At 46.7% G+C, this 26,394-nt stretch overlaps 1 protein-coding gene and 1 pseudogene across 2 annotated transcripts; both read left to right on the top strand.

The window, feature by feature from the left end:
• The first annotated feature begins 8,016 nt into the window (after positions 1-8,016).
• Pvrig (PVR related immunoglobulin domain containing) lies at positions 8,017-9,857 on the top strand. 2 transcript variants are annotated; one of them, XM_087903383.1, is made up of 5 exons: positions 8,262-8,426; positions 8,516-8,875; positions 8,952-9,075; positions 9,156-9,213; positions 9,427-9,857. In XM_087903383.1, exons 1-5 carry the CDS (start codon positions 8,366-8,368, stop codon positions 9,577-9,579), a joined length of 756 nt encoding a protein of 251 aa, XP_087759509.1. In that variant the 5' UTR covers positions 8,262-8,365; the 3' UTR covers positions 9,580-9,857. The 2 variants fall into 2 exon arrangements, with proteins under 2 accessions (XP_085539122.2, XP_087759509.1); XM_085682996.2 differs by having other exon boundaries at positions 8,017-8,426; positions 9,156-9,857.
• A 10,325-nt stretch (positions 9,858-20,182) lies between these two features.
• Positions 20,183-20,971, top strand: LOC125402144 (paired immunoglobulin-like type 2 receptor beta-2 pseudogene; annotated as a pseudogene).
• The last annotated feature ends 5,423 nt before the right edge of the window (positions 20,972-26,394 follow it).

The following is a 26,394-nucleotide window of genomic DNA, read 5'->3' as shown; positions in this document are numbered from 1 at the left end:
CACCACCCCTTCATGATAAAGGTCTTGAAGAGATCAGGGATACAAGGAATGTATCTAAATATAATAAAAGCAATATACAGCAAGCTGGCAGCCAACATCAAATTAAATGGAGAGAAACTCAAAGTGATTCCACTAAGGTCAGGAACAAGACAAGTCTGTCCACTTTTTCCATATCTATTTAACATAGTTCTTGAAGTTATGGCTAGAGCAACAAAACAACAAAAGGAGATCAAGGGGATTCAAATTGAAAAGGAATAAGTCAAGGTTTCACTATTTGCAGATGATATGATAGTATATATAAGTGACCCCCAAAACTCTACTAGGGAATTCCTACAGCTGATATAGCAGCTTCAGTAATGTGGCAGGATACAAGATCAACTCAAAAATATCAGTAGCCCTCCTATATACTAATGATAAAGAAGCTGATAAAGAAATCAGATAAACATTACTCTTCACAATAGACACAAATAACATAAAATATCTTGGGAGTAACACTAACCAAAGAAATGAAAAACCTATTTGACAAGAACTTTAAGTCTTTGAAGAAAGAAATTGAAGAAGATACCAGAAAATAGAAAGATCTCCTATGCTCTTGGATAGGTAGGATCAACATAATCAAAATGGCAATCCTACCAAAAGCACTCTATAGATTCAATGCAATCCCCATCAAATTCCCAATACAATTCTTCACAGACCTTGAAAGAATAATACTCAACTTCATATGGAAAAACAAAAAACCCAGAGTAGCTCAAACAATCCTGTACAATAAAAAAAACTTCCAGATGCATCACTATCCCTGACATCAAGCTCTATTTTAGAGCTACAGTAATGAAAACAGCTTGGTATTGGCACAAAAACAGACATGTTGATGAATGGAATCAAATCAAAGACCTGGATACTAATCCACATACCTATGAACACCTGATTTTTGACCAAAAAAAACCCTAAAATTATACAATGGGAAAAAGAAAACATCTTCAACAAATAGTGCTGGCATAACTGGATGCCAACATGTAGAAGAATGAAAATAGATCCATACCTATCCTCTTGCACAAAACTCAAGTTCAAATGGATTAAAGATTAAAGATAAATCTGACAACACTGAACCTGATAGAAAAGAAAGTGGAAAGTAGCCTTCAATGCATGGGCATAGGAGACCACTTCCTAAATATAACACCAGTAGCACGGACACTGAAAGCAACAATAAATAAATGGGGCCTTATGAAACTGAGAAGTTTCTGTAAAGCAAAGGACACAGTCAATAAGACAAAAAAGCAGCCTACAGAATAGGAAAATATTCACCAACCCCACATCTGACAGAGGACTGATCTCCAAAATATATAAACAATTCAAGAAAATAGACATCAAAATTGTAAATAATTCAACTCAAAAATGGAGTAGAACTAAACAGTGAATTCTCAACAGAAGAATCTCAAACGGCCAAATGACACTTAAGGAAATGTTCAACATCCTTAGCCATCAGGGAAATGCAAATCAAAATGGACTCTGAGATACCATCTTATACCAGTTAGAATGGCTAAGATTAAAAACACCAGTGACAGTTTATGCTGGAGAGGATGTGGAGTAAGGGGAATACTCCTTCATTGATGGTGGGAATGCAAACTTGTACAACCACTCTGGAAATCAGTATGGTGGTTTCTCAGAAAATTTGGAATCAATCTACCTCAGGACTCAGCAATATCAGTTTTTGGCATATATCCAAAAGATGCTTTAGTCATACTACAAGGACATTTTTCAACTATATTCATGGAAACATTATTTGCAATAGCCAGAACCTGGAAACAACCTAGATGCCCCTCAACCAAAGAATGGATAAAGAAAATGTGGTACATTTACACACTGGAGTACTACTCAGAAGTAAAAACAATGACATCTTGTAATTTGCATGAAAATGGATAGAACTAGAAAAACCCATCCCGAGTGAAGTAACTCAGACCCAGAAAGATGAAAACAGTGTGTCCTCACTCATAAGTGGATGACAGCTATAAACAAAGGACATTGAGTCTATACTTCATGATCCTAGACAAGCTAAGTAATAAGGTGAACCCTAAGAAAAACATATATATATACCTGGAAAGGGGAAATAGACAAGATCACCTGTTAACATTGAAAGCATGGGGGTAGGGAGAGAAGGGAGGAAAGAAGAGGAGGGGGGGAGAAGAACTTGAGGGAACAAGATAGTCAAGATGGAGTAAAGACAGAGATGAGAGCAAGGAAATAGATATTTTGATTGACGGAGCCATTATGGGGCTAGCAAGAAGCCTGGCACTAGAGAAATCCCGAAATCCCCAGGAATCCACAAGAATGACCCCAGCTAAGACCATAAGCAGTAGAGGAGAACTGAACTGGTCTTGCCCTGTAGTCAGATTGATGTATATCTTAAATGTCACCATAGAACCTACATCCAGCAACTGATGGAAGCAGAGGAAGAAACCCTCAGAGGAGCACTGGGCTGAGCTCCCAAAGTCTAGTTGAAGAGTGGGAGAGTGAGAATATGAGCAAAGAGATTCATATCATGATTGGGACATCCACTGAAACAGTTTACCTGAGCTAATGGGAGCTCACCAACTCCAGCCAGACAGGGAAGGAAACAGTATAGGACCAAACTAGATCTTCTGAATGTGGGTGACAGTTGTATCGCTGGGACAGAGTGTGGGACCACTGACAGTGGGACCAGGATTTACCCCTACTGCTTATACTGGCTTTTTGGGAACTTATTCTCTTTGGATGGATATCTTGCTCAGCCTAGACCTTGGACCTTCCCCAAAGCAACATGCCTTACCCTCTCTGAGGATTGGGTTGGAGTTTGGTGGTGTGTGTGTGTGGAAGGAATGGGATGAGAGGAGGGAGTGGGAACTGGGATTCGCATAATGAAAAAAAGATAGTTTGTTTTCTTTTAAAAAAATAATAAGAACCAGTGGAGAATTATGTAGAATCTGAACAAGTGTCCCAAGTCATTGCAACAGCATCTAAGAGTTCACATGGTGAGGCTGCCTGGTTCAGTGGCTAACAGGTACATTTTGGGCTTCAGCTCTCCACTGATGAGGCCTAGGACTGTTTATATTTGTTGACATTATCTTGTAGTTCATTTTCTTATTTAACTCTATTTATTTGTAAAACAATATTACTTTTTAGTGTGTGTGGAGGGGCAGGGCCTATGCATGTGGGTGCAGATGCCAGAAGAGGGCACTTTGGAGCCCAAAGTGCCCAGAAGAGGCATCAGATTTCCTGGGGTTGGAGTTACAAGTGGTTTTTTATGATGGACTTCGGCCTTGGGAACCAAACTCTAGTCTACAGGAGCAACACATACTCCTAAGTGCTGAGCCATACCTGCAGCCCCACATTGGTCTGGTGTTTTGTTTTGTTTTGTTTTGAAGAGTTTCATACTGTGGCTGAGGATATTCACTATGTAGTGAGGAACTCACTATGTAGCCTGGACTGGTCTCAAACTCATGGTAATCCTCCTGCCTCCATCCCCAAATGTTGGGATCACAAGTGTGAGGCAAATATATATATATGCTCAAGAATAATTTTCTTAGTTTGGGAGAAAAACAACACAGCAGACAGGCTGAGAACCTGAACAGTTGCCAGGAGGAAGGAGATAAAGAGGAAGAGAGAAAGCCATGCTTATTGCAATAGAAGTCAGCTGGTCAGCTCCACGACAGAAGGATGCTGTGAAGAAAGGGTAAGAAAGCCCATATATACATATATTTAATTATCTGTGTAAGAGAAATAGGAAGTTCAGCATGATAGTTACTGCTGTGGTTTTGAGAGGGTGGTAACATTTTTGTCAGGGTCCAGGAAGTCCAAGATTCATTGGGTTTTGGCCCTGGACAGAGTTAGCGTAGTGGTACACACTCAGCTGCTTATCTCTCACTACTTATATTAATTTAATAAAATGGTAACATGTGCACTGGGAAGATAGTTTAGTTAGTAAACAGCTTGTTAAAGAAGGATGAGGACCTGCGTTCAATGCTCCAGAACCTATGTTAAAAGAAAGAAAGAAAGAAAGAAAGAAAGAAAGAAAGAAAGAAAGAAAGAAAGAAAGAAAGAAAGAAAGAAAGCTAGGAGTGGCACATGCACCTGTAATCCCAGCCCTAGGGAGCCAAATTGGTCAGCTCCAGGTTCAGTGAGAGACCCTGCCTCAGATACTAAGATGGAGAGTGATCAAGGAAGACATATAATGCTGACCTCTGGCCTCCATATCCACAGACCTGCACACATGTGTGTACACAAATACACATAGAAAAGGAAAATATATGTAAAAGTAAAATGTATCAATTACAAGCCTTAGTCCACAAGCTCAGAGGGGCAGAAATATAGCTTCACTTCCCTCCAAGATCTCAGGCCTTTCTTCTGCCCAGCGGGTGGAAATTTTAATTTCTGAGTCTCTAGCTTTCTTATTTTTCCCTAAGACTATGCCAAGGCATGTGGAGTGAGGTGCCTCTGGGCTTCAGTCTACATAGTATGAGCAGGACATGTGCCAGATCTGGCTTCAGGAATCTGCTTGGCTTCCCCCCACTTCTGGCACACCTTCTTCCTTCAAATGCTATTCTGAGTTGTGGCATGAGCTCACTTCTCCTCCCTGCCCTCTCTCAAGCATTTTATCTGAACCACAGATTCTCTAGGCTTCCTTAAGGAAGCTGAGTGTTTGAATCAAGAGCAAGCGCTGGGCTAACAATATCAGCTTCACTCTTGCTTCAGTTACGGCTCTCCTGAAGCCAGGGCCTTCCTCAGAGATGGCTCTGCCTAGCAGGAAGGAAAAGAAGAAAAACCAGAAGGAAAATCACAATTGATTATTGTTATGATTTATGGTGCGGAGTGCCCCTGGAAGGTCCCACTGTGGTGTGGGACCAGGGCAGGTAAGGGCCATAAAGATAGAGAGAACTTGGGTATAAAGAGTTATTTAGTGGGTGTTGGAGGGATGTATGGGAGGTTAGGGGGTGTATGGGGGGGAAGAGAGAAAGACAGTAAAAGAGAGAAATAGAGAGAGGGAGGGAGGGAGGAAGAGATAGATAGATAGATAGATAGATAGATAGATAGATAGATAGATAGATAGAGCGCATCCCCCTCCCCCAGGAACTTGTGAAATGGTTCATGTCCATTGAAAGGAGTCACTTTCTTTGCCTCTGGCAAAATAAACATGTGACTCTCCATGGACACACACCTGTGATTGCGTATTAAAGTCCACGCTGGCCTCCAGGTTCCCTTGGTCCCTATTCACAAGTACCTGTTACACATTTCCAAGTCCCTGTGCCTGCGGGCCATCCTCATCTTAGATCCCTGCCCTCTTTACACTCCTACTCTTGCTAATCTCACTATCCCTCTCTTGTTATTCCGTCTCCTGCTATCTCCCCTGTTCTCTCCTGCTCCTTAGCTTTGGCTTTGCCCAGTCTACTACCTTTTCTTTCTGTTTTGGATTCTTCTGGATGCCTCTAGACATTTTTGCTCTCTTTGTTAATTCCATCAGGGGAGGCTAAGACCACTAACCTCAATTTTTGAGCCAAATTTGAAGTTGACTTTATTAAATACTGTTCAGAATAACTGACACTGGTCAGGTCCATACTGGGGATTCCCACAAAATGGCCTCAAATTACAGTAGTCAGGTATTTATTATAAAGGCAAACCCCACAATGCTCTGTGCTTCCGACCTTTATACATCCTGCTTATGTGCTTCCTGCCTACACAAGACCAGGTATATCCTGTACAGTTGGAGCAACCAACCTGGTTACAAAAGTGAAAACCTGTCTTGTTATCTTACATGAATAACAGTCCCAGCATTCCAGAAAATTATCTGTCCTCGGGCAAGTGGGGCTTACAGAGTAGATGCATTTTTGCTTTATAGATCTCTTAAGAACAGTAACTTAAACTTAAGACCTAACTTTAGCTCTCATATCTTATCTATAATAAAGACATTCTTCAGTTACTTTGCTGCACATCCTCACATGCAATATAGAAGTCAGAGGACAACTTACAGGAATTTTTTTCTCTCCTTCTACCATGTGAGACCCAGTGATTGAACATAGGTCATCAAGTGCCTTGACCCACTGATCCCCAATATTCTGGATTTAAATGGATTGGGCCATGCATAACCCTGTGTTTGGACCTCAGGAACTAAGTCTTATTAAAACCACTGCCTGGTTTTCTCTCTGCATGAGGTCAAGCCACTAGACAGAAAGCACAAGGACACCCAGGAAAGAACTGGTAACTTCCACAAGGAGGCTGGGTTGTGGTAGTCAGAGCTTCCGGTGGAAGTGGTGCCTTTGCAAAGACTTCCACATCTGAACTGAGAAGTTGGTTGATGCTCGTCTCATCTTTCCGGGAAAGATCCGAATGCTTTGTGTGAATGAAAGAAGGAAAGAGGAGAGGAACATGACTGCTCCTAGGTGGAGGAGAAAGTTTGTTGTAGATACATGGAAGAGCATAGTCAGAGACAGGGACATCTGGGGGAGAGTCCAGAGTGGACATGACCCTGAGCCTCGTGAGGTGAGGGGGGAAGGGAAAGGAGAAGGGAAAGCGGGGTGAGGGGAGAGGAGGGAAGGGAAAGAAGAAGGAAAAGCAGGGGGGGGGAGTGGGGAGAGGAACAGGTGCAACCTCCAGGAGGCCCAAAAGAGAGTAGAAGAAAAGGACTAGACAGACAAAATTGTTGGATTATATAGGAAAGGGAAGCTTGGGGAAGGGCAGCCCAGCCCCTGGGCTAGAATTTAGGGTAGGGGTGGAGTAAGCTAGCCAGGAAGGCCCTGTGATAGATAGGGACTGAGGGATATAGGGAGAACCTAGTGGTCAGGTCTACTTTGATAGTTAATGGACAGACATCTCAGCCATTTGCCTCAGGTCTGAAACCTAACAGCTAATAAGATGACTAAAGACGGCATTAAAACATTCTGAACGCTTGACAGTTTCAGAAGTTCCATGGTGCTGGGAATTTTCAAAACGTTTCTAACTTTGTTATGAGAACTTCCAAAGGTCCTGTGGCCTACATGGCTTGGTCTCTCTGAGGTAAGTCAGCTTTATCGCATTCACTGATGACAGCAGGCCTCTGTCAGAAATGTTCTCTGGGCCTTAGATCAAAGAATGGAGAGAATGCTGGCCAGAATGGGAACTGTGGGGGCAGTGGCCTGGAGGCCACTCTGGTTGGCATCTATGAGGGTTGGTTTTTATGCTTGGAGAGACAAAGGTGAAGTGGCAAGACAGTACTCAGATACTAAGCTGGGCTCTGGGGCAGACCTGGGATTCAGGTTCTCAGTACACAATGTTGTGAACCTTGGATAGGATCACCTGTCACCCCCTGCACGGAGGCACCCTGGCCAGTTTGTGACATTCTGTAAATGACCTTGCACAGTACAGTGATTTGAAGCAACACTTGATGAAAGAAAAACAATTTTTTTGTGGGGTCACTCACTGCCTCTGTGACAGAATTCATAGGCAAGGGCCAACTTGTCCTTGAGACCTCCAACTTCAGCACACAGCATGCTACCACATGGGGGTGGGGAGAGGCAAGAAGGGAGGCGGAGCATGTCAGAGAGATGTCAAGCTTTGGCTCCAAGTGAAATAGTGGTGGGCAAGTGAAGGAGTGACCCGTGTGTCGTCTGGGTTACCTAGGCTGCTTCAGTGAAGCCAAGGGCGATATGGGGTGATAGGTCAGCCAACTTGTCACTTCTCTCTTCCCAGCAGATAAGGACATAAATGGGTAGATGGTGGTAAGGGCGGCTGAGGGAAGTCAGCTGATTAGATTGGGAGTCAGCAGGATGGAGGAGAAACAAAACGCCTCAGGCGACCACGCTTCAGGTCTAAGCAGCTCGAAGTCGGCTGCCAACAAGCAGAGCTCTACAAGGCGCAAGGGAAGCCTCTCTTTGGGTTTCTGGGTGGATATGGGACAGGAGCTGGGGAGGGACAGTGGGCTGCAGACTCAAACTGCGGACTGCTAGTATGTAATAAGGAGAGTGTGCTGGGTCATTCAGGCTGGCTCCTGGATGTCTCCAGTGGCTTTCCTGAATGTAAGATCTTACATTCTCCAGTAGCTCCATCCCCTGCCCCTTCCCTGGATAAGGCTGGATGCCTCAGGAGCAGCCATGCACCCTCCTATCCCTGAGGCCAAGAGCTGACTGATGGCAGTAACCCCTACAGCTTCCCCCACCATTGCAGGTCCAGGAAGTGGCAGGCAAATCCTGATACTGTAACTTTAAGTGGGGGAACCTGCTACCCCGGAGTTGATTACTAATAGGGCCTTCAAAAAGGAAATAGGGCTAGGTTGTGGGGAGCCACTGGTGTAACTCTAATTGCTGACACTGTGAAAATCGTCTGCCATGAGAACAGGTACAAACAGGCCCTCCCTGAAACAGATATGGCCCAGGTCCAGGCCCTGGTCCTATTCTCATCGCTGCTGACCCTCTGTGACTCTAAAGGTGAGTGGAGAAGCCAGAGAAATGCAGAGCCATGGGGGAGGAGACAGTGCGGGGACACAGCCACTGACCTTCCTGCTTTTGTTCCTCAGGGAGCCCCGTGGTGTGGGTGCAAGTTCAGATGGAGGCCCCCAAACTCCCATCCCTCTCCCTCTCAGTTCGCTGTGGGGTCTTAGGAACCAACGTCATCTCTCTGGTAACAGTGAGTTGGGAAGGATTTGTCGATGCCCAATGGACCAAACTAGCCGTGTTACATCCAGAACTTGGCACCCAACAGTGGGCCCCTGCCTCCCAGGTCCGCTGGGAAACCTCGAACAGCGTCTCTCTCACTCTGACCCTGGAACAATCCAAGGCAAGAAACTTCCTGGCCAACACCTCATTCTGCTGTGAGTTTGTTACCTTCCCTCAGGGTTCCAGAGTTGCCTGTGGAGACCTGAATAGCTCAGATCCAGGTGTGTCTGGGGAAAGAGGGGAGACAGGGAGGACCTTGACACTGGCTGCCCATCTGACACCTTTCTCTGTTTCTAGGACTCTCTGCCCCAGCTCCAGGCCCCATTCTTCAAGGAGACCTGACCAGGATCTTGGGAACCCTGGGGGTTCTCTTGTTTGGTTTCATCTTTATACTCTGTCTGCTGTGGCGGCAGAAGCGTTGGTGAGAACGGGCCCAGTACCATTTCCACACTGCTTAGCTAGCTGCCCTCTGCCCCTGATTCCTCCTCTTCTGTCTCCCAGGTGTTTCAGTAACTCTCAGCCATCCTCCACCAGCACCCAGGCACAGATGCAAATGCAGGTGAGGCTTGAAGGACGGTTTCTGGAGCGGGGCACCAGCTGTCCCCCACAGCCTGCCAGCCAAGCATCCCTGGCTGCTCTCCCCTACCCACCACCTGATTCAGCACCTCTGTGTGAGGCTATGGTCCACCATGACCAGCCCCTGCCCCGGGACACACCCCTCTCCCCCGATGACCCATACCAACCAACAAACCCCCACTGCCTGTCTCCTCAGCTTCCCTGCTTGGCCTCTGCACATGGCAGCTTCATCTCCACTGAGAATGGACTGTATGCTCTGGCCGGAGAAAGTCTTCCCCACCCCATTCCCGACATCCTTGCTTCCACCGACTGTCTGGAATACAGTACCCTGTGCTTGGGAACCCAATGACAGGCACCCGCAGTCCCCCCCTGGCCTTTGGGAGATCCTTTTGCTGATGTCTTTATCCTGGACACAGGCCTCTTTATAAATCTTGTTTTATTTTTCGGCCTCTGATAAGAGCACATCCTGCTAGCTAGGATGTGGTCAGTGTGTGCACATATATGAACCAGGTGTGGGTGGAGGTTATGGTAAAGGTCCAGTTACATCCTGTCTTGCACATATTTCCAACCCTCCCAGATGATGTCTTTAATACTGTCATTAAAGTGATCATTCTGTTTGGAACTTTAGCTTTGTTTAGACTTTGCTTCTTTAGGAGGTCAGAGGCAGATTCTGTCTCTTGGGAGGAAGGACCCAGGTTGGAGCTAAAAGGAACTGAGACTGAGACTCAGGCTGAACCTGTGGTTGGTTCTTGTTGAGGGACAGAAGGAGAAGAGTTTCTTGGGCTTCAACCCCTGTTGTCTGACCTGGCCTCCTCATGATGGATTCCCTGTGTAGCTGGGGTGGAGCCCTGGTACCCTCTTCCAGTCTCTACTGTTGCTCCTTCAGGTCTTCTTTTATGAGCAAGAGACCCGGACACTGCTGCCCCCTGGCCACTCAGAGGCAGACACAGGGATTGAACACAGACTCATCCATCTCAAGTTGTTCTACCCAGGAACTGGGTTCCTCTGCATGAGACAAGTACCCTGGGGCCCCCACGTCATCTGCAGGGGAGACAAAATGATTGAGACAACCCTCTGAGCCTTGGGTTTGGATTCCTAGATCATTCTAGAACCACATAGCTCGATTACATGAGAGGCTCCCCTTGTTTGTGGGGTGCATAAGGAGGGCACAGAAGCCCAAGCAGCATGGAGATTGCAAACCAATGAGCTGAGCTGTTGTTTGGACTGGTCTCTGTAGACTTCACCACCCTTGAACATACAGAGAATCTTGGGAGAGAGGCAGGAGGTCTTTTAGCGGAAAACAAAACAAAACAAAACAAAACGCCTGAGCATTCCTGGTGGAGCTGCCTTTCACCTGCACTCCTGGAACTCCTGTAAGTGGTCCTGTCTCTGTCAGGTGACAACTAACCCTGCTGCTGAGCTCAGATGGTCCCTATGGGGCCTCAGTACAAGAAGCCAAGAAGCCATGGGCAAGGGGATTTCCTCAAAGAGCTGCAAGTAGGGAGAGAGACCTGGGATTGATAGCCCTGCCCTCCCTTCACTGGGCTGGGTAACCTTGACCATCCCCAGCTGCTATCCAGAAGCTACCAACAGTTGCTTCTCTCCCCACCTACTCACTTCTGGGAAGACCAGCAACTAGGCACCCAAGAATCCTCCATTGACTCCTTCTGCCTCCGGTTACCCCAAGCCTGGCTTCCTCAGTGCAGCCTTGGCTACTCTCAGCCTCACTCCCTTGACAACCAACCCTGCTTGAGGGTGTCCCTAGTCTCTCACCTTCCCTATCCCTGATGCCTCTCCCCATCCCCTGCAGCTTGCACCTAACCTTGGACATCTGGACCCCAGCATAGACCAACTGTCTCCTTCTGTCTTCCTCATGGTTCACTGCCCTCCTGACAGTCTAGTTTGTCTCCTCCACATCCTGAGAAGCCTGTGCCCAATACCTTTCTTCCTTAGCACAAAGCTCTGCACTAGGGACTAGCTTACGATGACTTTGAGACTGGAAGGGTTGTGTGGCCTCAAATTAATGGTTAGCTCTTGGGCCTCAAACCATCACCTAGTGCACTGTTTTCAGGGCCTCAACTCCAGCCTTGTGGGGCCACCAGGAACAATAGGTGGCTGGAAGACTGCCAACAATGACAACAAGCTATAGGATATGAAAACCAAATCAGATCTGAGAGCTTGGCCAGCAGGACCTGGGGGGTGACCCTAATCAGGATGCTGTGGAGTGGGAAGGGTCTGATAGGAACTGCGGGGCCTGCCGCCTACTTCCTATTGCCTGAGATTTTTCAAACCCTGTAAGGGAGTCAGTCTGTGGCATGACTGTGGCCACATTGCTGAAAGCACGAGACATTAGGTCTATTGGTAAAGTTATAGTGAAGGGGACAAGGGTTTCCAAACTGAGGTTGCAGCCAAGCTCTGCAGAATAGGGATCGGTAGCCCAATGGATTTTACAGATCCACTCTTAGAAAAACAGGTTCAGCATCTGTGAAATACATCAGCTCGCTCACAAGACAGGGCTGGCTGGAAAGAGTCTAGGGCCTGAGAGTTGCTAAGCTACAATCACCATCTGGAAGAGTGAAGGGGACAACACAGGATGTGTGAAGGATGAGACAGGGCAGAAGGTCAAAGTGGGAGAGCTGAAGACTAAGCAGTCAAGGCCAGGACAACATCTCCCAGCAGAAGGTGGGGGCTGGGCCGAAAGACAGGCGCATCTATCTTGTCTGTAACCACAAGGGAAGATCCACAATATAGGAGAAGAAGAATCTGACTGATGGGGAAGTTGCTAGCCATAAGGCAACAGAAATGGGGAGATCCCGCCCTTCCTCAGTGATCCTCAGTTGGATCATGTTGCTCTAAACATTTCTGACTCCTCAGTGCTCTCAGGGCCCCTCTACAGGGCCACCTGGCCTTCCTGTTGGTTCTGCTGGTCTCATTTCCTGGAAGAAACTGAGTCATGGCCTAGATCCTGCTTCTTGTCCTGCCAGTAGCATGCCTGCAAGCTTCTGGGGACCTTGCTAGCAGGGACTCTGCCTTAACCACAGGAAGGGCAGGCAGTGGGGCTGGGAAGAGTGGGCTGGCATGTGGACAGGTCTGTCCTCTGTGCCCCAAGAGAGAGCTCATCCCTCAGCGGGTCCAACACAATCTTTCTCTGTCTGTCCTGTCCTATATGGGACAGTAAGACATAGGGACATGCTGCAGGAGCTCCTTCCGCTCCTTCAGCCAATAGCTGCTGAGATACCAGCCCACTGGGGCATGGCTTCTCTCTCTTTAAAAGAGCAGCATCCTCTGTTCGCTCTCTGGCTTTCGGCTTCGACTTCGCCTCCTGATCGTGCAGAGGGGCTGTTGTCTGGGACGGTGATCCGTAAGTTTTTCCCCTTTGAATAAATAGCCATTCTATTCATCATAATTCTAAACTGGTGTGGGATTGTTTGTGACTTACACCTTCAGGGACAGTCCTCCCTTGTGTCCCACACACACCTATGGATGATGACTCAGGAAGCTCTGGGTTGTCTTTTCCATCCCCTTCCTTGGCTTCAGATTCTCTCCATCCTTCCCAGGTAACTCAGCAGAATCCAACAGAGAAAGACCCTTTGGGGTCATCCAACCACCAAGCCTCTCTGGTGTTCAGGATATCCATCGAGAACCCCTTCTCCTTCCCCTGGGAGTTGGCAAAGGACCCACACATGATGGCAGCACTTCCTCGGGGGAATTTATCTACACCACCCTGCCTTCCGTATAGGAGCATTTCAAGTCACCTGAACTGGGCATGGGGTCACACTTCTTCCTCAGAATCTTGAACTTGCAACTGAAGAAGCAGATTATGGGTTTCTTCCGAGCTCATCTGAACACACAGAGAAGGCGTGAATGAATGGTACTCATCAGAGTGGACAGAACTTGTCATCTACCGTGAGCCCACTCAGCTCAGGTGCTGATGCTCCGGCTTCCTTGTCCCCTAGAAGCCACCTCAAGCTCTGTACTCTGACCCTTGTTTTGGCTTCCTCTCCCCTGCCTCTGTCTTTTCCTAGACCTTCTGATATTATCTTTTCTCTTTCCTATGATCTCCCCCAAGTCTCATGTGCGTTCTCTGACCTTGCCCCTCACTCTGTCCTCAGACCCAACTGCGCTCCACTTCCAAATTCTCCCTCTTCTCATTTCAAACTGGCACTGTTACCCTGCTCATGATGACAGCATCACTCAGATCTGACTGTCCTCTGCAACTGACCCCTCCACAGTCGTGGTGGTGGAGAACAGGGCAGAACCTTCTGATTTTTCCTGTGTGCCATCTACTACCAGAATCTTCCTTGGGACAACACATACTGCAGGCCCTATGGGCCTTTACTCAGCACATAAACTCACTAACGAAATCCCCTGTCCACCTCTCTGCCCTTCCTGTCCACCACTTCTCTCAGCCCAGACCCCAAATAAACGACCAAGACAAGCTGCTCCCACATATGAACCTGTTGGAAGTAAAGGGAGATTGGAGAAGGTGCTAGACATATAGAGACCTGTTATGGAGAGAGGACGCTTAAGCCGCAGCTCCTGCTTTATGACAGCCTTGTAGTGGCCATTTGTGTCCCCCTAGGACAACAGCGCCACCTACAGTCTCCTCACCTTCTCAGTCCAACTATACTCAGACCACCTGCCTGTCTCCCTGTCCACAGGAGCCCCCAAGAGGGGACTGTCTACTCCACCTTAAGGCCGAACTAGTGGGAGTGGGTGAAGTCATCTATGCTTGTGGTAGGAAGACGCCCAGCTTTCACTGATACCTACATCTACTGAAGAAACTCAAGAGTCAGGGAGTCGAAATGTCACATAGAATCTCCCAGAAACTACCTGTTTCCTCTTCAACTGTCTCTGTGTTACTTAAAAACAAAACAAACAAACAAAAAAACCAATGATACCTACAAAAGTTGACTAAGTCTAAGTAGAAAACTATATACCACCTTCAACTTCCTTCTAGACCAAAGCGAACTCTGACAGACAGCTCCCATCCTCCATCACCTCTCTTCAAGTACTTTTTCAAAATACTTGGTATTTTTTATTTTGTTTTTCTGAGACAGGTTCTCAAGTCATCCATGATGGCCTTTAATACAAGATGTAGCCAAGGGTGACATAAATACCGTATCTCCCCATCTCTTATAGATGGCACCACTGCACCTGGCTTCCTCTTGTCGTCGTCGTCTCCTCCTTCTTCTTCTCCTTCTCCTTCTCCTCCTCCTCTTCCTCCTGCTCCTTCTCCTTCTTCTTCTTCCTCTTCCTCCTCCTCCTCCTCGTCCTTCTTTCTTTTTTCACAGACTACCTCAGGCCAGGCAACCTAATTTCTCAAACACTGGTAGCCAGGCTAGAACCCAACATCTCTCCCCAAGGGTACCATACTGTTCCTTTGAAACTCAACACTCCCTATGGGTATTTGGCCAAGGGTTAAACACTTAAATGTGGTTGAGAATGTTGATTTCGGTGTAAGTATTTGTTCTGGGCTACTTTAATGCTTCTCCGTTTTGAACAACCTGGCAAAGGGTCAGTCTCCCCTTGGAAACTGTCCTGGCAAGTCACATGATTATTTGAGTAACAGCATTGAGACCCCTTCTCTGTTACCTGAAGGGAGGAGATGATGACTGGACACTCTTTCAGATGACCGGCCAGAATGACATCATGGTAGCCTGCTTGTGTGAACACTTCAGGGATGCCCAGAGGCGACACTGACTCCAACTGGCAAGTGACCACGACTGCTGCTGGTTGCAGTAAATATGGAGAAAAAGACACCGATGTGTGATTCTTATCACTGGGGTCTTTCTGGTTCACTTTCCAGGTGCCTCTAATAATGAAGTTAATCAGCAAGAAACATTAAGAGACAAGAAGCATCTTTTGCAGGAGAACACAGCAAAAGGTACCTTTTTCTGGACAACTGTTTTAAGCTATAAGGTGATTTCAGTTGGGGTGTCGTCGACAGATCAAAGCTAATGCAAGACCAAGAACGCATCGTTCACCTGCATGACCTCCAAAGGTTGTGACTTTTTTGTTTTTGTTTGTTTGGTTGGTTTGTATTTCAAGACAGGGTTTCTCTGGGTAGCACTGCCTGTCCCGGAACTCACTCTGTAGACCAGATTGACCTTGAACTCACAGATATCTGCCTGCTTCTGCCTCCTGAGTGCTGGAATTAAAGGTGTGCGCCACCACTGCCTGACCCAAAGTTTGTGATTTTTAAAAAACTAAAAGTGAACCAAATTAAAGGGTTTTCTTGGTGCTCTCTATCTTTACCATGCTCCCTTTTCCTCGCCCGTCACTCGTCCTTTTGACCTCTGGCACTCCATCCACACTTTGCAGAACCAAGGTATAGCTGTGGATGAGAGGAGTAAAACTGCAGTAGGCAAGATGGTTTCGTGGGTAAAAGGTGCTTGCCGCCGAGGTAGATGACCCAAGTTTCATTCCCTGGGATCCACATGGTGGAGAAGAGAACCGACTTCTGCGCACAAGAATGAGGCGATCTGACTCTTTCAACAATGGCTGAGGCACATGACCTTAAAGGAGTGTCATATAAACTGTACAACAGAACACAAAGAGGCTCAAAGCTAGGAGGTGGTGGTGCATGCCTTTAATCCCAGCACTCAGGAGGCAGAGGCAGGCGGATCTCTGTGAGTTCGAGGCCAGCCTGGTCTACAAGAACTAGTTCAAGGACAGGCTCCAAAGCCACAGAGAAACCCTGTCTCGGGGTGGGGGTGGGGAAGAAACTCAAAATAAACACATCGTGCTTGTGGTCTTCTGATTTTCCCATATAGCATGGACTCACGAAACATGTTTGGAGTCAGTAAAATATAGTCATTTTTCTCTTTACTAAACACAGTACCTTTGCCCACACTCTATGTGGAGGAGCCTAGAGGGAGGGCTTCTGGTTCTATCCAGTGTCTTTATTCTGGGCTCCCATCACACATCAGCTGAAGTTTTCCTTGGTCCTTAAAACCACTCCCACTGGTGGCTCTGGGATTAAGAGAACTTGGTGCTCTTGCATAGGACCCAGGTTCAATTCCCAGCACCCACACAGTGATTCACAACTGTTTGTAACTCTAGTTCCAGGAGATCTAGTGCCCTCTTCTGACCTCCACAGGCAACAGGCACACATGTGGTGCATAGACATACATGAAGGCAAAACACCCGTACACACAGAATAAAAGAATAAATGAATCCAAAATTTTATAAAATAAATTTTCAAAAATCTGCCAAACTGGACTCTCTGAATATGGGTGGCAGTTGTATGGCTGGGTCAGACTGCGGGAGCACTGGCAGTGGCACCAAAATTTTTTCCTATTGCTTGTACTGGCTTTTTGGGAACTTATTGTCTTTGGATGGATACCTTGCTCAGCCCAGACATAGTAGGGAGGGCCTTGGACCTTTCCTAAAGCCATGTGCCTTACCCTCCCTGAGGAGTGAATGATGGGTGGGGTAGAAGGTTGGTGGAGGGAATGGAAGGAGGGGAGGGAGTGGGAACTGGGATTGGTATGTAAAATAAAAAAAATATAGCTTGCTTTCTTTTAAAAAAATAAAAAATTTAAAAAACCCAACTGCCCCCATCTGTGATACTTGTATTTTTCGAAGTCAGGTGTGTTAGATCAAACATGAGCTTGGAATTTTTGATTCAGAATAAGCTTGTATGTGTGTAGACTTCGCTATTTCTACCTCTCCTGGACGTTCATGCACCCACACATCTGGACTTTTCTCTTGTAAGATTTTCTTCTCTTTTTTTTTAAACCTTATTTTATTGTATGTGTATTAGTGTTTTGCTGGAATGTATATGTGTACTGCATATGTGTCATGCTTGCAGGAGCTAGATGAGGGCATTGAATCCCCTAGAACAGAAGTTACAGGTGGTTATGAGCCTATATGTGGATGCTGGAACCAAACCCAGGTCCTCTGCAAGAGCAGCCAGTGCTCTTAACCATAGAACCACCTCTCCTGCCCTGTAAGATTTCTTCACAAATCTCCACGTAAGGCTGTGACCCGGTTCTTACCCTCAGGCAATTTCTCAAATACATCTGCTTCTTTCAGCTGTGTTCACTTTTGGGACATTGACAAGAGTGGCTTCATTTTATATCTGACCATGTACACACAGTTTTATAACATCCTGTCTTGTATTTCAGGTTTTTTTTTTCCAGCTATTTCATAGTTTGGAGCTGACGGTCCCTTGTGGATGTTGGTGTAATCTCACCCAAGTTCAGAAATGAAACATCAAAATCCTGGCTTGTAAGCTACCTAAATTGAGTGGTAGGAACCAAACTCCAGGGTTCTCCAAGAGCAGTACAAATTCACAACCTCTTTGCTATCTCTCTGTCCCCTTAGGCATTTAATTTTATTATGGGTGGCTACAAGAACTTGTGAAGGCTGTGGTGCACATGCGGAGGTCAGAGGACAGCTTTCGGGAGTCAGTTCTCTCTTCCTACCATGTGGGTGCATTGAACACACGGCATCTGGTTTTGCAGCAATCCCTTTGTGGGTTATTTTTGTTTTTAAGCAGAACAGCGGCTTAAGATTCACATCCCCAAAACCCCACTACTTTGACTCCTGTGGAGAGAAGGCTGGGTGTGCTGGAGTGAGGGGAGAGTCAGGGACAAGGGCACACGTAGGAGGTTCCTGCCACGCTCCAGTTGGTAAACACTGATGTTAGAATGAGAAGGAGAGCAGTGAATGGGTTAACGACCTGTGTTGATGGTAGAGCAGCTCTGACTGTGGGCAGAGGGGATAAGCATGACCTCAGGATATCCTGGGAGCAGATGGTATTCCTTCATGCGTCCCTGGCTTTGATCATCAAAATCCCAGGTCTTTGTGTTCCAGAAAGTTCCTCCTCCCACATGATAGTACCAAGGTTGCAGGTGACTCCTGGGTCTTGTCTCTCATATTGGAGAAATATCATTAACAGTTAAGGAAGCTGAGTACCCAAGGTCCTTGACAAGCCCCATTATAGGACAATCTTACGGGCATCCATCTGGGTTCAGGGCATTGAAAGGAAAAAGAATGTGTCACTTGGCTTTAGGGAGACAGAAGGTAACAACAGTGAGGTCTGAGGCCAAGAGGAGTTGTAGGTCTTCAGAGCCTGCTCTGCAATGGTTCCTGAGGACAAGTACTTGGCCCATGGCACCCCTGTGAGCTTGCTTCTTTGGATAGCTTGACAATCAAGTGACCTTCTTCCCATAGTCCACAGACAGTAGGAAAAAAAAACCAGTCAGAAACTAGGGATGGACAACCTCTGAAGATCCTGCTGGGATTGAGATATAGCTCAGCTGGTACCTAGCATGTGTGAAAATGTGGGTCGGATCCCCAGAATCACATACACTGGTTGTGGTGGTGCATGCTTCTAATTCTAACACAGTGGGAAATGGGGGTGTTTGTGGTCATCCTCACCTACAGAGCCTGAGCTATGCAAAACAAAGACTCTACTGACAAAGGAAGTGGGTCATCTATCCCCTCTTCTAACTAAGCTTTGAATCCCAAAGATTCCGTACCTTTGGGTCCTCAGGGAACAACGGGCATAACTGTGTCAGCAAACAGAGAAGTCACAGGAACTCAGAGCCTGGCTAGGGTCAAGGAATCTGAGGACCGTGCGGGCTGTGAGGAAAGCAGAGAAAGCAGATAATGAGAGACGGCGGGCTGCTTTCCTGCTTGCAGAGAAGCATGGGGAAGGCAATCAGTGTCCAGAATGGGAAGTCACCTCTGCATTGTTCACTCAGGGAGACTGATGCCACTTCCTCTGGTACAGTCATGTCTTCCTGCCAGAGCTGAATCGCGCTGATTGTATTGGGGAAGGGAGGGATGACGCTCTTACAGAACCAGTCCTGAGTTCCCCACAGCCTCTGCCTCCACCCATCACATCTCCACCTTAGTCACAGGACATCTATGTCCGTCTTAGGGATGTCCCAGGCAGTATGTGGTGAATGACACATAGCTACTCTGAGCCTTCTTTACCCACATTCTGGAATGACCACAGTTAGGGAAAGTCATCTCTAGAGCTTCATGGAAGGTGTCACCTGTTCCTGGACTTTGGGGTAGGGCTGAGTGATGCATTGTAGCTAGGCTGACACCTCTGTGCATCACGAATTCCTTAAGGACTTAGTGAGACTGGAGTCCCCTCAGACTTGCAATTTGATGGTGGCTTGGTCTGAGCCAGGACTACCTCTGTGGGTGGGAGGGCAACAGTGCTCTTGCAGAAACAGGATAATCTTTAGAACCCATGTCTAGGGAGGGACTATCGCCGGGGAAGCCTAGGGACATTGTGAACTGGGCAGCAGGGAGTGGACAGGGCAGTGAGAGTTCACCAGGCCTTAGTTCAGTCTGAGAACATTAGGGATTACTGAAGAACAGGAAGGAGTTGACGAGCAGAATAAGAGACCACATTCTAGAGTTGGGGCTGAGGTAGCATCCACTCCAGCACCTCCATCATCAGCATCTCTTATCTGAGCGTGGCATTCAGCTGGTCAGAGACATGGGTCAGCTTTTCTTTCCCTGAGAGAGCATGTGCAGGTCCAGGAGGCAGTCAATTCCTTGGGATGAGAGACTGAGACACACAGAGAACCAGCAAAATCGGAGAATGTATGATGGAGTGGGGAGGGGAGGTAGAGATAAGGAGGGAGGGAAAGGGGACATCATGGTGTATAAATAAAAGGACTGGGTCGACAGGAGGTCAAGCAGGAAGAGATGAGAGCCCAGCAGGCAGAGGTGAAGTCAAAAAATAGGGGGTTGGTCCAAGGGCCTGGTCATTTGTGGGTAACCACAAGGGGGATCTTCTGCAACACAGGAAAAGAAGAAGCCAGAATGATAAAGGAAGTTGCTGGCCACAAGGAGGTAGAGATGAGGAGGTCCTGAGCCCACTCACTCCTGCACATGAGATGGCCCAGGGGATGTGGATCACTTAACCATTATTCTCTTGATTCCTGAGCACCCTGGTGTCACTCCTGTTCTCCTTCCTGATGGTTCTGTTGGTCTCATTTCCTGGAGAGATTAGAGCATTGGCTTGGAATCTGCTTCTGCTGCTACCAGCAGTATGCCTGAGTGTGGGGACCTCGCTACTTGGGACTTAACCACATGAGGGGTGAGTGGGGCTGGGAAGAGAGGACTGTCATGTGGAAAGGTGTTTGCTCGAGGAGCCAGCCTGTCCTCTCTGCCCCAAGAGAGGACTCGTCCCTCAGAGTGAGTCCAACCCAACCTTTCCCTGTCTTTCCTGTCCTAGCCATAGAGACAGTTGTGCCCTCTGTTCCACACCTGCCTGTGGGTGAACACTCAGGAAGCTCTGGGTTGTACTTTCCAACCCCTGCAGTGACTTCAGATTCTCCCCCATCCTTTCCAGGGAACTCAGCAGGATCCAACAGAAAAAGACTGTATGGGGTGAACCAACCAGCACACCTCTCTGGTGTCCAGGGCAGCTCCATCGAGATCCCCTTCTCCTTCTACTTCCCCTGGGAGTTTGCAAAGAATCTGCAGATGAGGATTCTCTAGAGATGGAAGAACTTCATCGGGAGTATATCTACAATGCCACCTCGGGTTTCATACACGCCCATTTTAAGGACAGGCTCATCCTGAACTGGACACAGCCTCAGACATCTGGAGTCCTCAGAATCCTAGACCTTCAGGAAAAGGACCAGAACAAATATTTCTGCCAAGTTTACCTGAACACAAGAGACGGCAGGAAGATTTTGAAGTCAGCTTTGGGGACCCAACTGATCATCACTCATGGTGAACCACCCTGGCTCTGCCTTTGATGCCTTTCTTGCTTCCTTGTTCTCTAGATGGCACCTCAGGCTACCCAACTCATATTCCTTTCCCTTGACTCTGCCTAAGCCTCCAGCAACGGGATCTTTCCCTTGGAGCTGTGACAAGTCTTTGCTGTTTCTGCTGACCTTTTCTGCCATTCTCTGCTCAAAGAGAGCCTGACCCCACTTTCTAGGCCTTAGCACCTGCTCTCCTCCCCCTAGATTACCCCATTTTGTTCTAAACTAACACTGCAGTGGAGTGCCTGTGGAGACTAAAAGACAACCTCAAGTGTCATCCTACTTATTTTATGGGACAAGATCTCTCACTGGTTTCAAGATTGTCAACTAGGTTAAGGTGTATGACCAGTGAGCCCCAGAGACATGCCTGCCTCTACCTGCTCAGTACTTGGATTAAAATTCACTCAGCACTGTTTGGTGTGGAATTTAATATATACGTCAGGCTGACTTTATTTCACAGAGCTGACTTTATTTCTGCCTGCCTCTGCTTCTAGGGCTAAGATTAAAGGTCTTGCCCAGTTCACCTGCTTTTTATATGGACATTAGGGATCAATCTCGAGTTCTAAGGTCTGAGCAGCACCCACTATATGGATTGGAACATGTCTGTTCATTATCCACATCTGTGACAAAACTAACTGTGTTTCTATGGCTTAATTATCTGTCTTTCCTGGAACAGGCAGTATGGAACCATTTACATTTAATGGTAGAGGTTGGGGTTGAGCTGCAGAGGTTTAATAATAAGCAGAAATGAACCTAATTTGTTTTTACTCTAAGAAGACTTTTAAGCCTAAGATGAAGACAGGTTGGTTCTTCACCTTGAGGATGCTGCTATGGTGGTCTGGCCAGTCATCTAAAGGAGTATCCATTCATCAACTCTACCCTCAAAGTAGTTGGGCAAAGGGAAGGGACCTCAGAGCTGTGACTTGTGACTTGCCAGGTCAGTTTTCATTGTTCAAAAGGAGAGGTTTCAAGAGGCAAATAATACAGATTTATACAGAACCAACAATCTCAACAACGTTTAGGTGCTTTAACCCAGACCAAATTCCCACTGGGTGAAGGGAACATTATGGTCCAGCTGAGGAGAAGATATTGAGTTCTAGTCTTTGGGATCTGTGATTCCTGGCCTGAACCAGTCAGTAATAAAAAGTACTAAAGGTAACTGGGCACGGCGACATATGCCTGTAATCCCAATGATTGACAGGTAGTGTAACATGAAGGGGTCGGGCCTGCTTGTTTGTGGGTTTTTCTGTCCTCCCACCAGGTCCCCACAATTGTTTAGTCCCAGAGAAAATCATCCACACAGAGGACTCCGTAAGTTATAATGCTGATTGGCCCTTTAGGTCAGGCTTCTTACTCGCTAACTCTCACATCTTGATTAACCCATTTTTCTGATCTATGTTAGCCATGTGGCTCAGTACCTGGCTGCTTCGGTGATCTGGGCAGGAGTGGGAGGAATCAGTTTTCTCCTTCCCAGAATTCTCCTGCTCTCCTTGCATCATTTCCACTTCCTGTCTGGTTTCCCCACCTACACCTCTTGCCTGGCCAATCAGTGTTTATTTAAAACATGATTGACAGAATACAGACAATTCTCCTGCACCAAGGTAGAGATAGAAAGATCATGAAATGGAGGCTATCGTTAGAACCTATTGAGTTTGAAGACAGCCTGCCTTACAGGAGACCCTGTCTTGAAACCAACAAACCAAAGCTAAGCAAAACTGTGAATAGTACAGAAAGGTGATGGAGGCAGGTCTTCTATGAGTTCACTTTGGTTGGAGACAAAGAACTTGAAGATGTCACTAGTTTTCTCTCTAGATTCACTTAGACAAAATTTTCAACTATAGCAGGTTTGCTTTTCTCTGTTTGTTTGTATCTTTGTTTGTGATATAGCAGGGTGTCTCTATTATGTAGCTCTGACTGTTCTGTAATTTTCTATGTAGATCAAGCTGGTCTCTAACTCACAGAAATCCACCTGCCTCAACCTCCATAGTGTTGGGATAAAGTCATGTGCCACTCTGTATACACTGTCTGTTTTTAGTTTGTTTGCTGCTTTTTCTTTGTTTGATGTTTTTAAAGCAAAATATATGATGTTGCAGAGGGGACTAGGAGATTCTTAGTTTCTGTAACCTCAATCTTGATGAGTCATGAGTTTCTGTCTCTAATCTTAGGCAAGAACAAAACCTGGATATTTAATCCAGAGGTATAGGTCACGCAACCTCACTCACTGGGCCTTTAGGACACACTGTAGTCTCTTTTTGGTTCTTCCCTCTACAGCAGTGCAGGGAGGTGCTCATGCTGAGGTTGGACAGCACATGAGGAGATGAAGATGTTGATGTCATCCTAGGGGAGAAAGAAGAGGTCAGATGGGCACGGGGCAAGTGTGCTACTGTGATGTCCTAGTGCAGCCTGAGTGTCCTGTCTACACCACCAGTCGCCATCCTTCCACCATTCCCTCTAGCATCTCCCTAATTGTCTTCAGGACCCAGTCTGGGTGGGTTATTTTGGGATCCATCTGGATTCTGTCACTCAAAGAAGAATTCAGGAAGTTCTAGGAGTGTGACAGGGAATGGGTAGACAAATGGGGAAGCCATGTTTACTCAGGAGGAAGAATGGTTAAACACATGGCACATCAGCTGTGAAATTGCCTTGGATGGCTGTGTGTGTGTCTGTGTGCAGATGCAGGTGTGTGCAAATAAATGTGTGCTCATGTTTGTGTAGGCCAGAGGACAATACCTTGGGTATTTTGTTTTTTGTAGATTTTTGTTGTTTGATTTCATTTTTGTTTGTTTGCTTGCTTTTGTGTTTTTGAGACAAGGTGTCACTATATAGTTTTGCTTGCCTGGGACTGGCTATATAGACCAGGGAGCCTCAAATGCACAGAGATCTACTTGCCTCTCCCTCTGCCTCCCAAATGCTAGACTTAAAGCCCATCATGGGTTTTTAATAGTTTAAATAACATTGCTTATTTATTTTATGTGTGCAGAACACACATGTGCTACAGCCTGAGCAGCAGCCGTGTTCTGAAACTTTAACCAGACAGGTCCATGGTCACATGTATGTAATGTCCCATGTGTGCCCACCACAGCCCCAGGCTGATCTTCCACAGAAAGTGCCCCTGCCCTGTGAAAACATCATGGCTTCAGGGCCCAGTCACTATTATTGAGACAAACATGGTTGCCACTGGACAGAAATCATCCCAAAGCAGGGTCCCTATGGGGATCCAGCTGAGTCCAGGACTTGAAACAACAGAGCCCCTGCCCTGGGACTCAGAGGCCAGCAGGTGGCAGCAGTGAGGCTGAGCACAAATGGTGGCTGGGATCCTGAAGGACCAACCAAAGTCTTTTGTGTAAAATACCTGTTGACCAGCAGCTGACATATGGCAGCCTCATGAGGCCCAGCCTCTCCTTGGTGACAAACTCTAGACTATTGGGCAGGGCTAGATGAACCCTGGAGGTGAGTACACAAGACTAGGAAGGCCCCCTCTCAGACCTCACTGAGACTAAAGAGAGGGTTTGTTGGTGGAGTGCCTACCTGCTTGGGAAGCACAGAACCCTGGGATCTATCTCCAGCAGGAGACAATGGGGCACATTGGGGTACACCTGTCACTTGGAACTTGGGCGGCAGAGAAGGACCTATAGGAGTTCAATGTTATCCTTGGCTACATAAGAAGTTCAAGGCCCAGCCTGAACTACATGAGACTGCATCCAGTAAAAGTGTGGGGGCTTTTTGACAGGTTTAATAGGCCCAGTCAGCTCTCCTGACTTTAATTTGGGGCTAACTCATTCCAAAAGTTCTGTGCTTGTGCTCTCCAAGGGCAGAATGGATGGATAAAGAACTGTGTCCATGTGCAGCTGGAAGTGAGGCTGTGAGAACTTGTTTCTGGCTCAGGGATCAGAGGACCATGTAGACTGTAAGGAAGGCAGAGAAAGCAGATATGACAGCGGGCACCTGCATAGTCACCTGACTGAGCATGGAGAAGGCAATAATCAATGCCTGGAATCTAAGGGAATGAGAAGTCACCTCTGCATATGTCACTCAGGGAGAATGATGCCACCTCCACTGGTACAATCATTTCTTTCTGCCCTTCAGGGATACTGATGGCCTCTTGTCATGGGAAGGGTGGGAACAATCCACAGCCTCTGCACCCATCTCTTACTCTTCCATTCCTTTCACAGGTCACCTGTGTCCACTCTCAGAAATGTCCCAGGTGATGTGTCATGACGGACATATTGCTGCTCTGAGCCTTCTTTGCCCACTTCATCCAAAGAATGTTCAAGAATAGTCAAAGCTAGATGAAGTCTCTCAAGCGTTCTGTGGGAACAGCCTCCCTGAAGCCCAGCAGCAGATCCGTGGCCTTGAGGGGAGTTCAGAGGCCGCACTGAGCAGGCAGTCGGAAGTCAGTGTGGAGTGGAGGAATACAAGAACTCAATGGAACTGAAGTCCAGTCACCTGCTGTGTGCCAGTCATATGACATGTGACCGGGCTTCTCTGATTCTTGGTTTTCTCTTCTGATGTGTGTTCAGGTGGGTGGGAGGCAGAAAGGTTTCTTAAGAAGCTAGAGTATCTTAGGAGTCACTGTCTAGCATGGTCAAAACAATCCTGAACAATAAAAGAACTTCTGGAGGCATCACAATCCCTGATTTCGAACTCTACTACAGAGCTACAGTACAGAAAACAGCATAGTATTGCCATAAGAACAGACAGGAGGACCAATGGAACCAAATTGAAGATGAGGATATCAATCAACACATCTTCACATACCTGATTTTTGACAAAGAAGCAAAAAATATCAAGTGGAAAAAGAAAGCATATTTAACGAGTGGTGCTGGCATAACTGGATATTAACATGTAGAAGAATGAAAATAGTCCCATATCTATCACCATGCACAAAACTCAAGTCCAAATGGATCATATACCTCAACATAAAGCCAACCACACTGAAGCTTATAGAAGAGAAAGTGGGAAGTACACTTGAACGCATTGGCACAGAAGACCTCTTTCTAAATAGAACCCCAGCAGCACAGACACTGAGAGAAACAATTAATTAATGGGACCTCCTGAAACTGAAAAGCTTCTGTAAAGAAAAGGACAGGGTCAACAAGACAAAACGACAGCCTACAGAATGGAAAAAGATCTTCATAACTCCACATCAGACAGAGGTCTAATCTCTAAAATATACAAAGAACTCAAGAAATTGGTCACCAAAAGATCACATAATCCAATTAAAAAAATGGAATACAGACCTAAACAGAGAACTCTCAACAGAGGAATCTAAAATGGCTGAAGACACTTAAGGAAATGTTCGACATTCTTTGTCATCAGAGAAATGCAAATCGAAACAACTCTGAGATTCCATCTTACTGCTTTAGAATGGCCAAGATCAAAAACACTGATGACAACTTATGCTGAAGAGGTTG

The sequence above is a fragment of the Myodes glareolus genome, chromosome 2, assembly GCF_982192425.1.
Source record: "Myodes glareolus chromosome 2, mMyoGla1.1, whole genome shotgun sequence".
Taxonomy (NCBI): domain Eukaryota; kingdom Metazoa; phylum Chordata; class Mammalia; order Rodentia; family Cricetidae; genus Myodes; species Myodes glareolus.
This window is presented reverse-complemented; position numbering and strand designations above follow the sequence as displayed.

Coding starts and splice junctions, on each gene's coding strand:
- Pvrig (XM_085682996.2), top strand. CDS start 8,366: ATGGCCCAGGTCCAGGCCCTGGTCCTATTCTCATCGCTGCTGACCCTC. Junction 8,427..8,515: donor GACCCTCTGTGACTCTAAAG/GTGAGTGGAGAA, acceptor TTTGTTCCTCAG/GGAGCCCCGTGGTGTGGGTG. Junction 8,876..8,951: donor CCTGAATAGCTCAGATCCAG/GTGTGTCTGGGG, acceptor CTCTGTTTCTAG/GACTCTCTGCCCCAGCTCCA.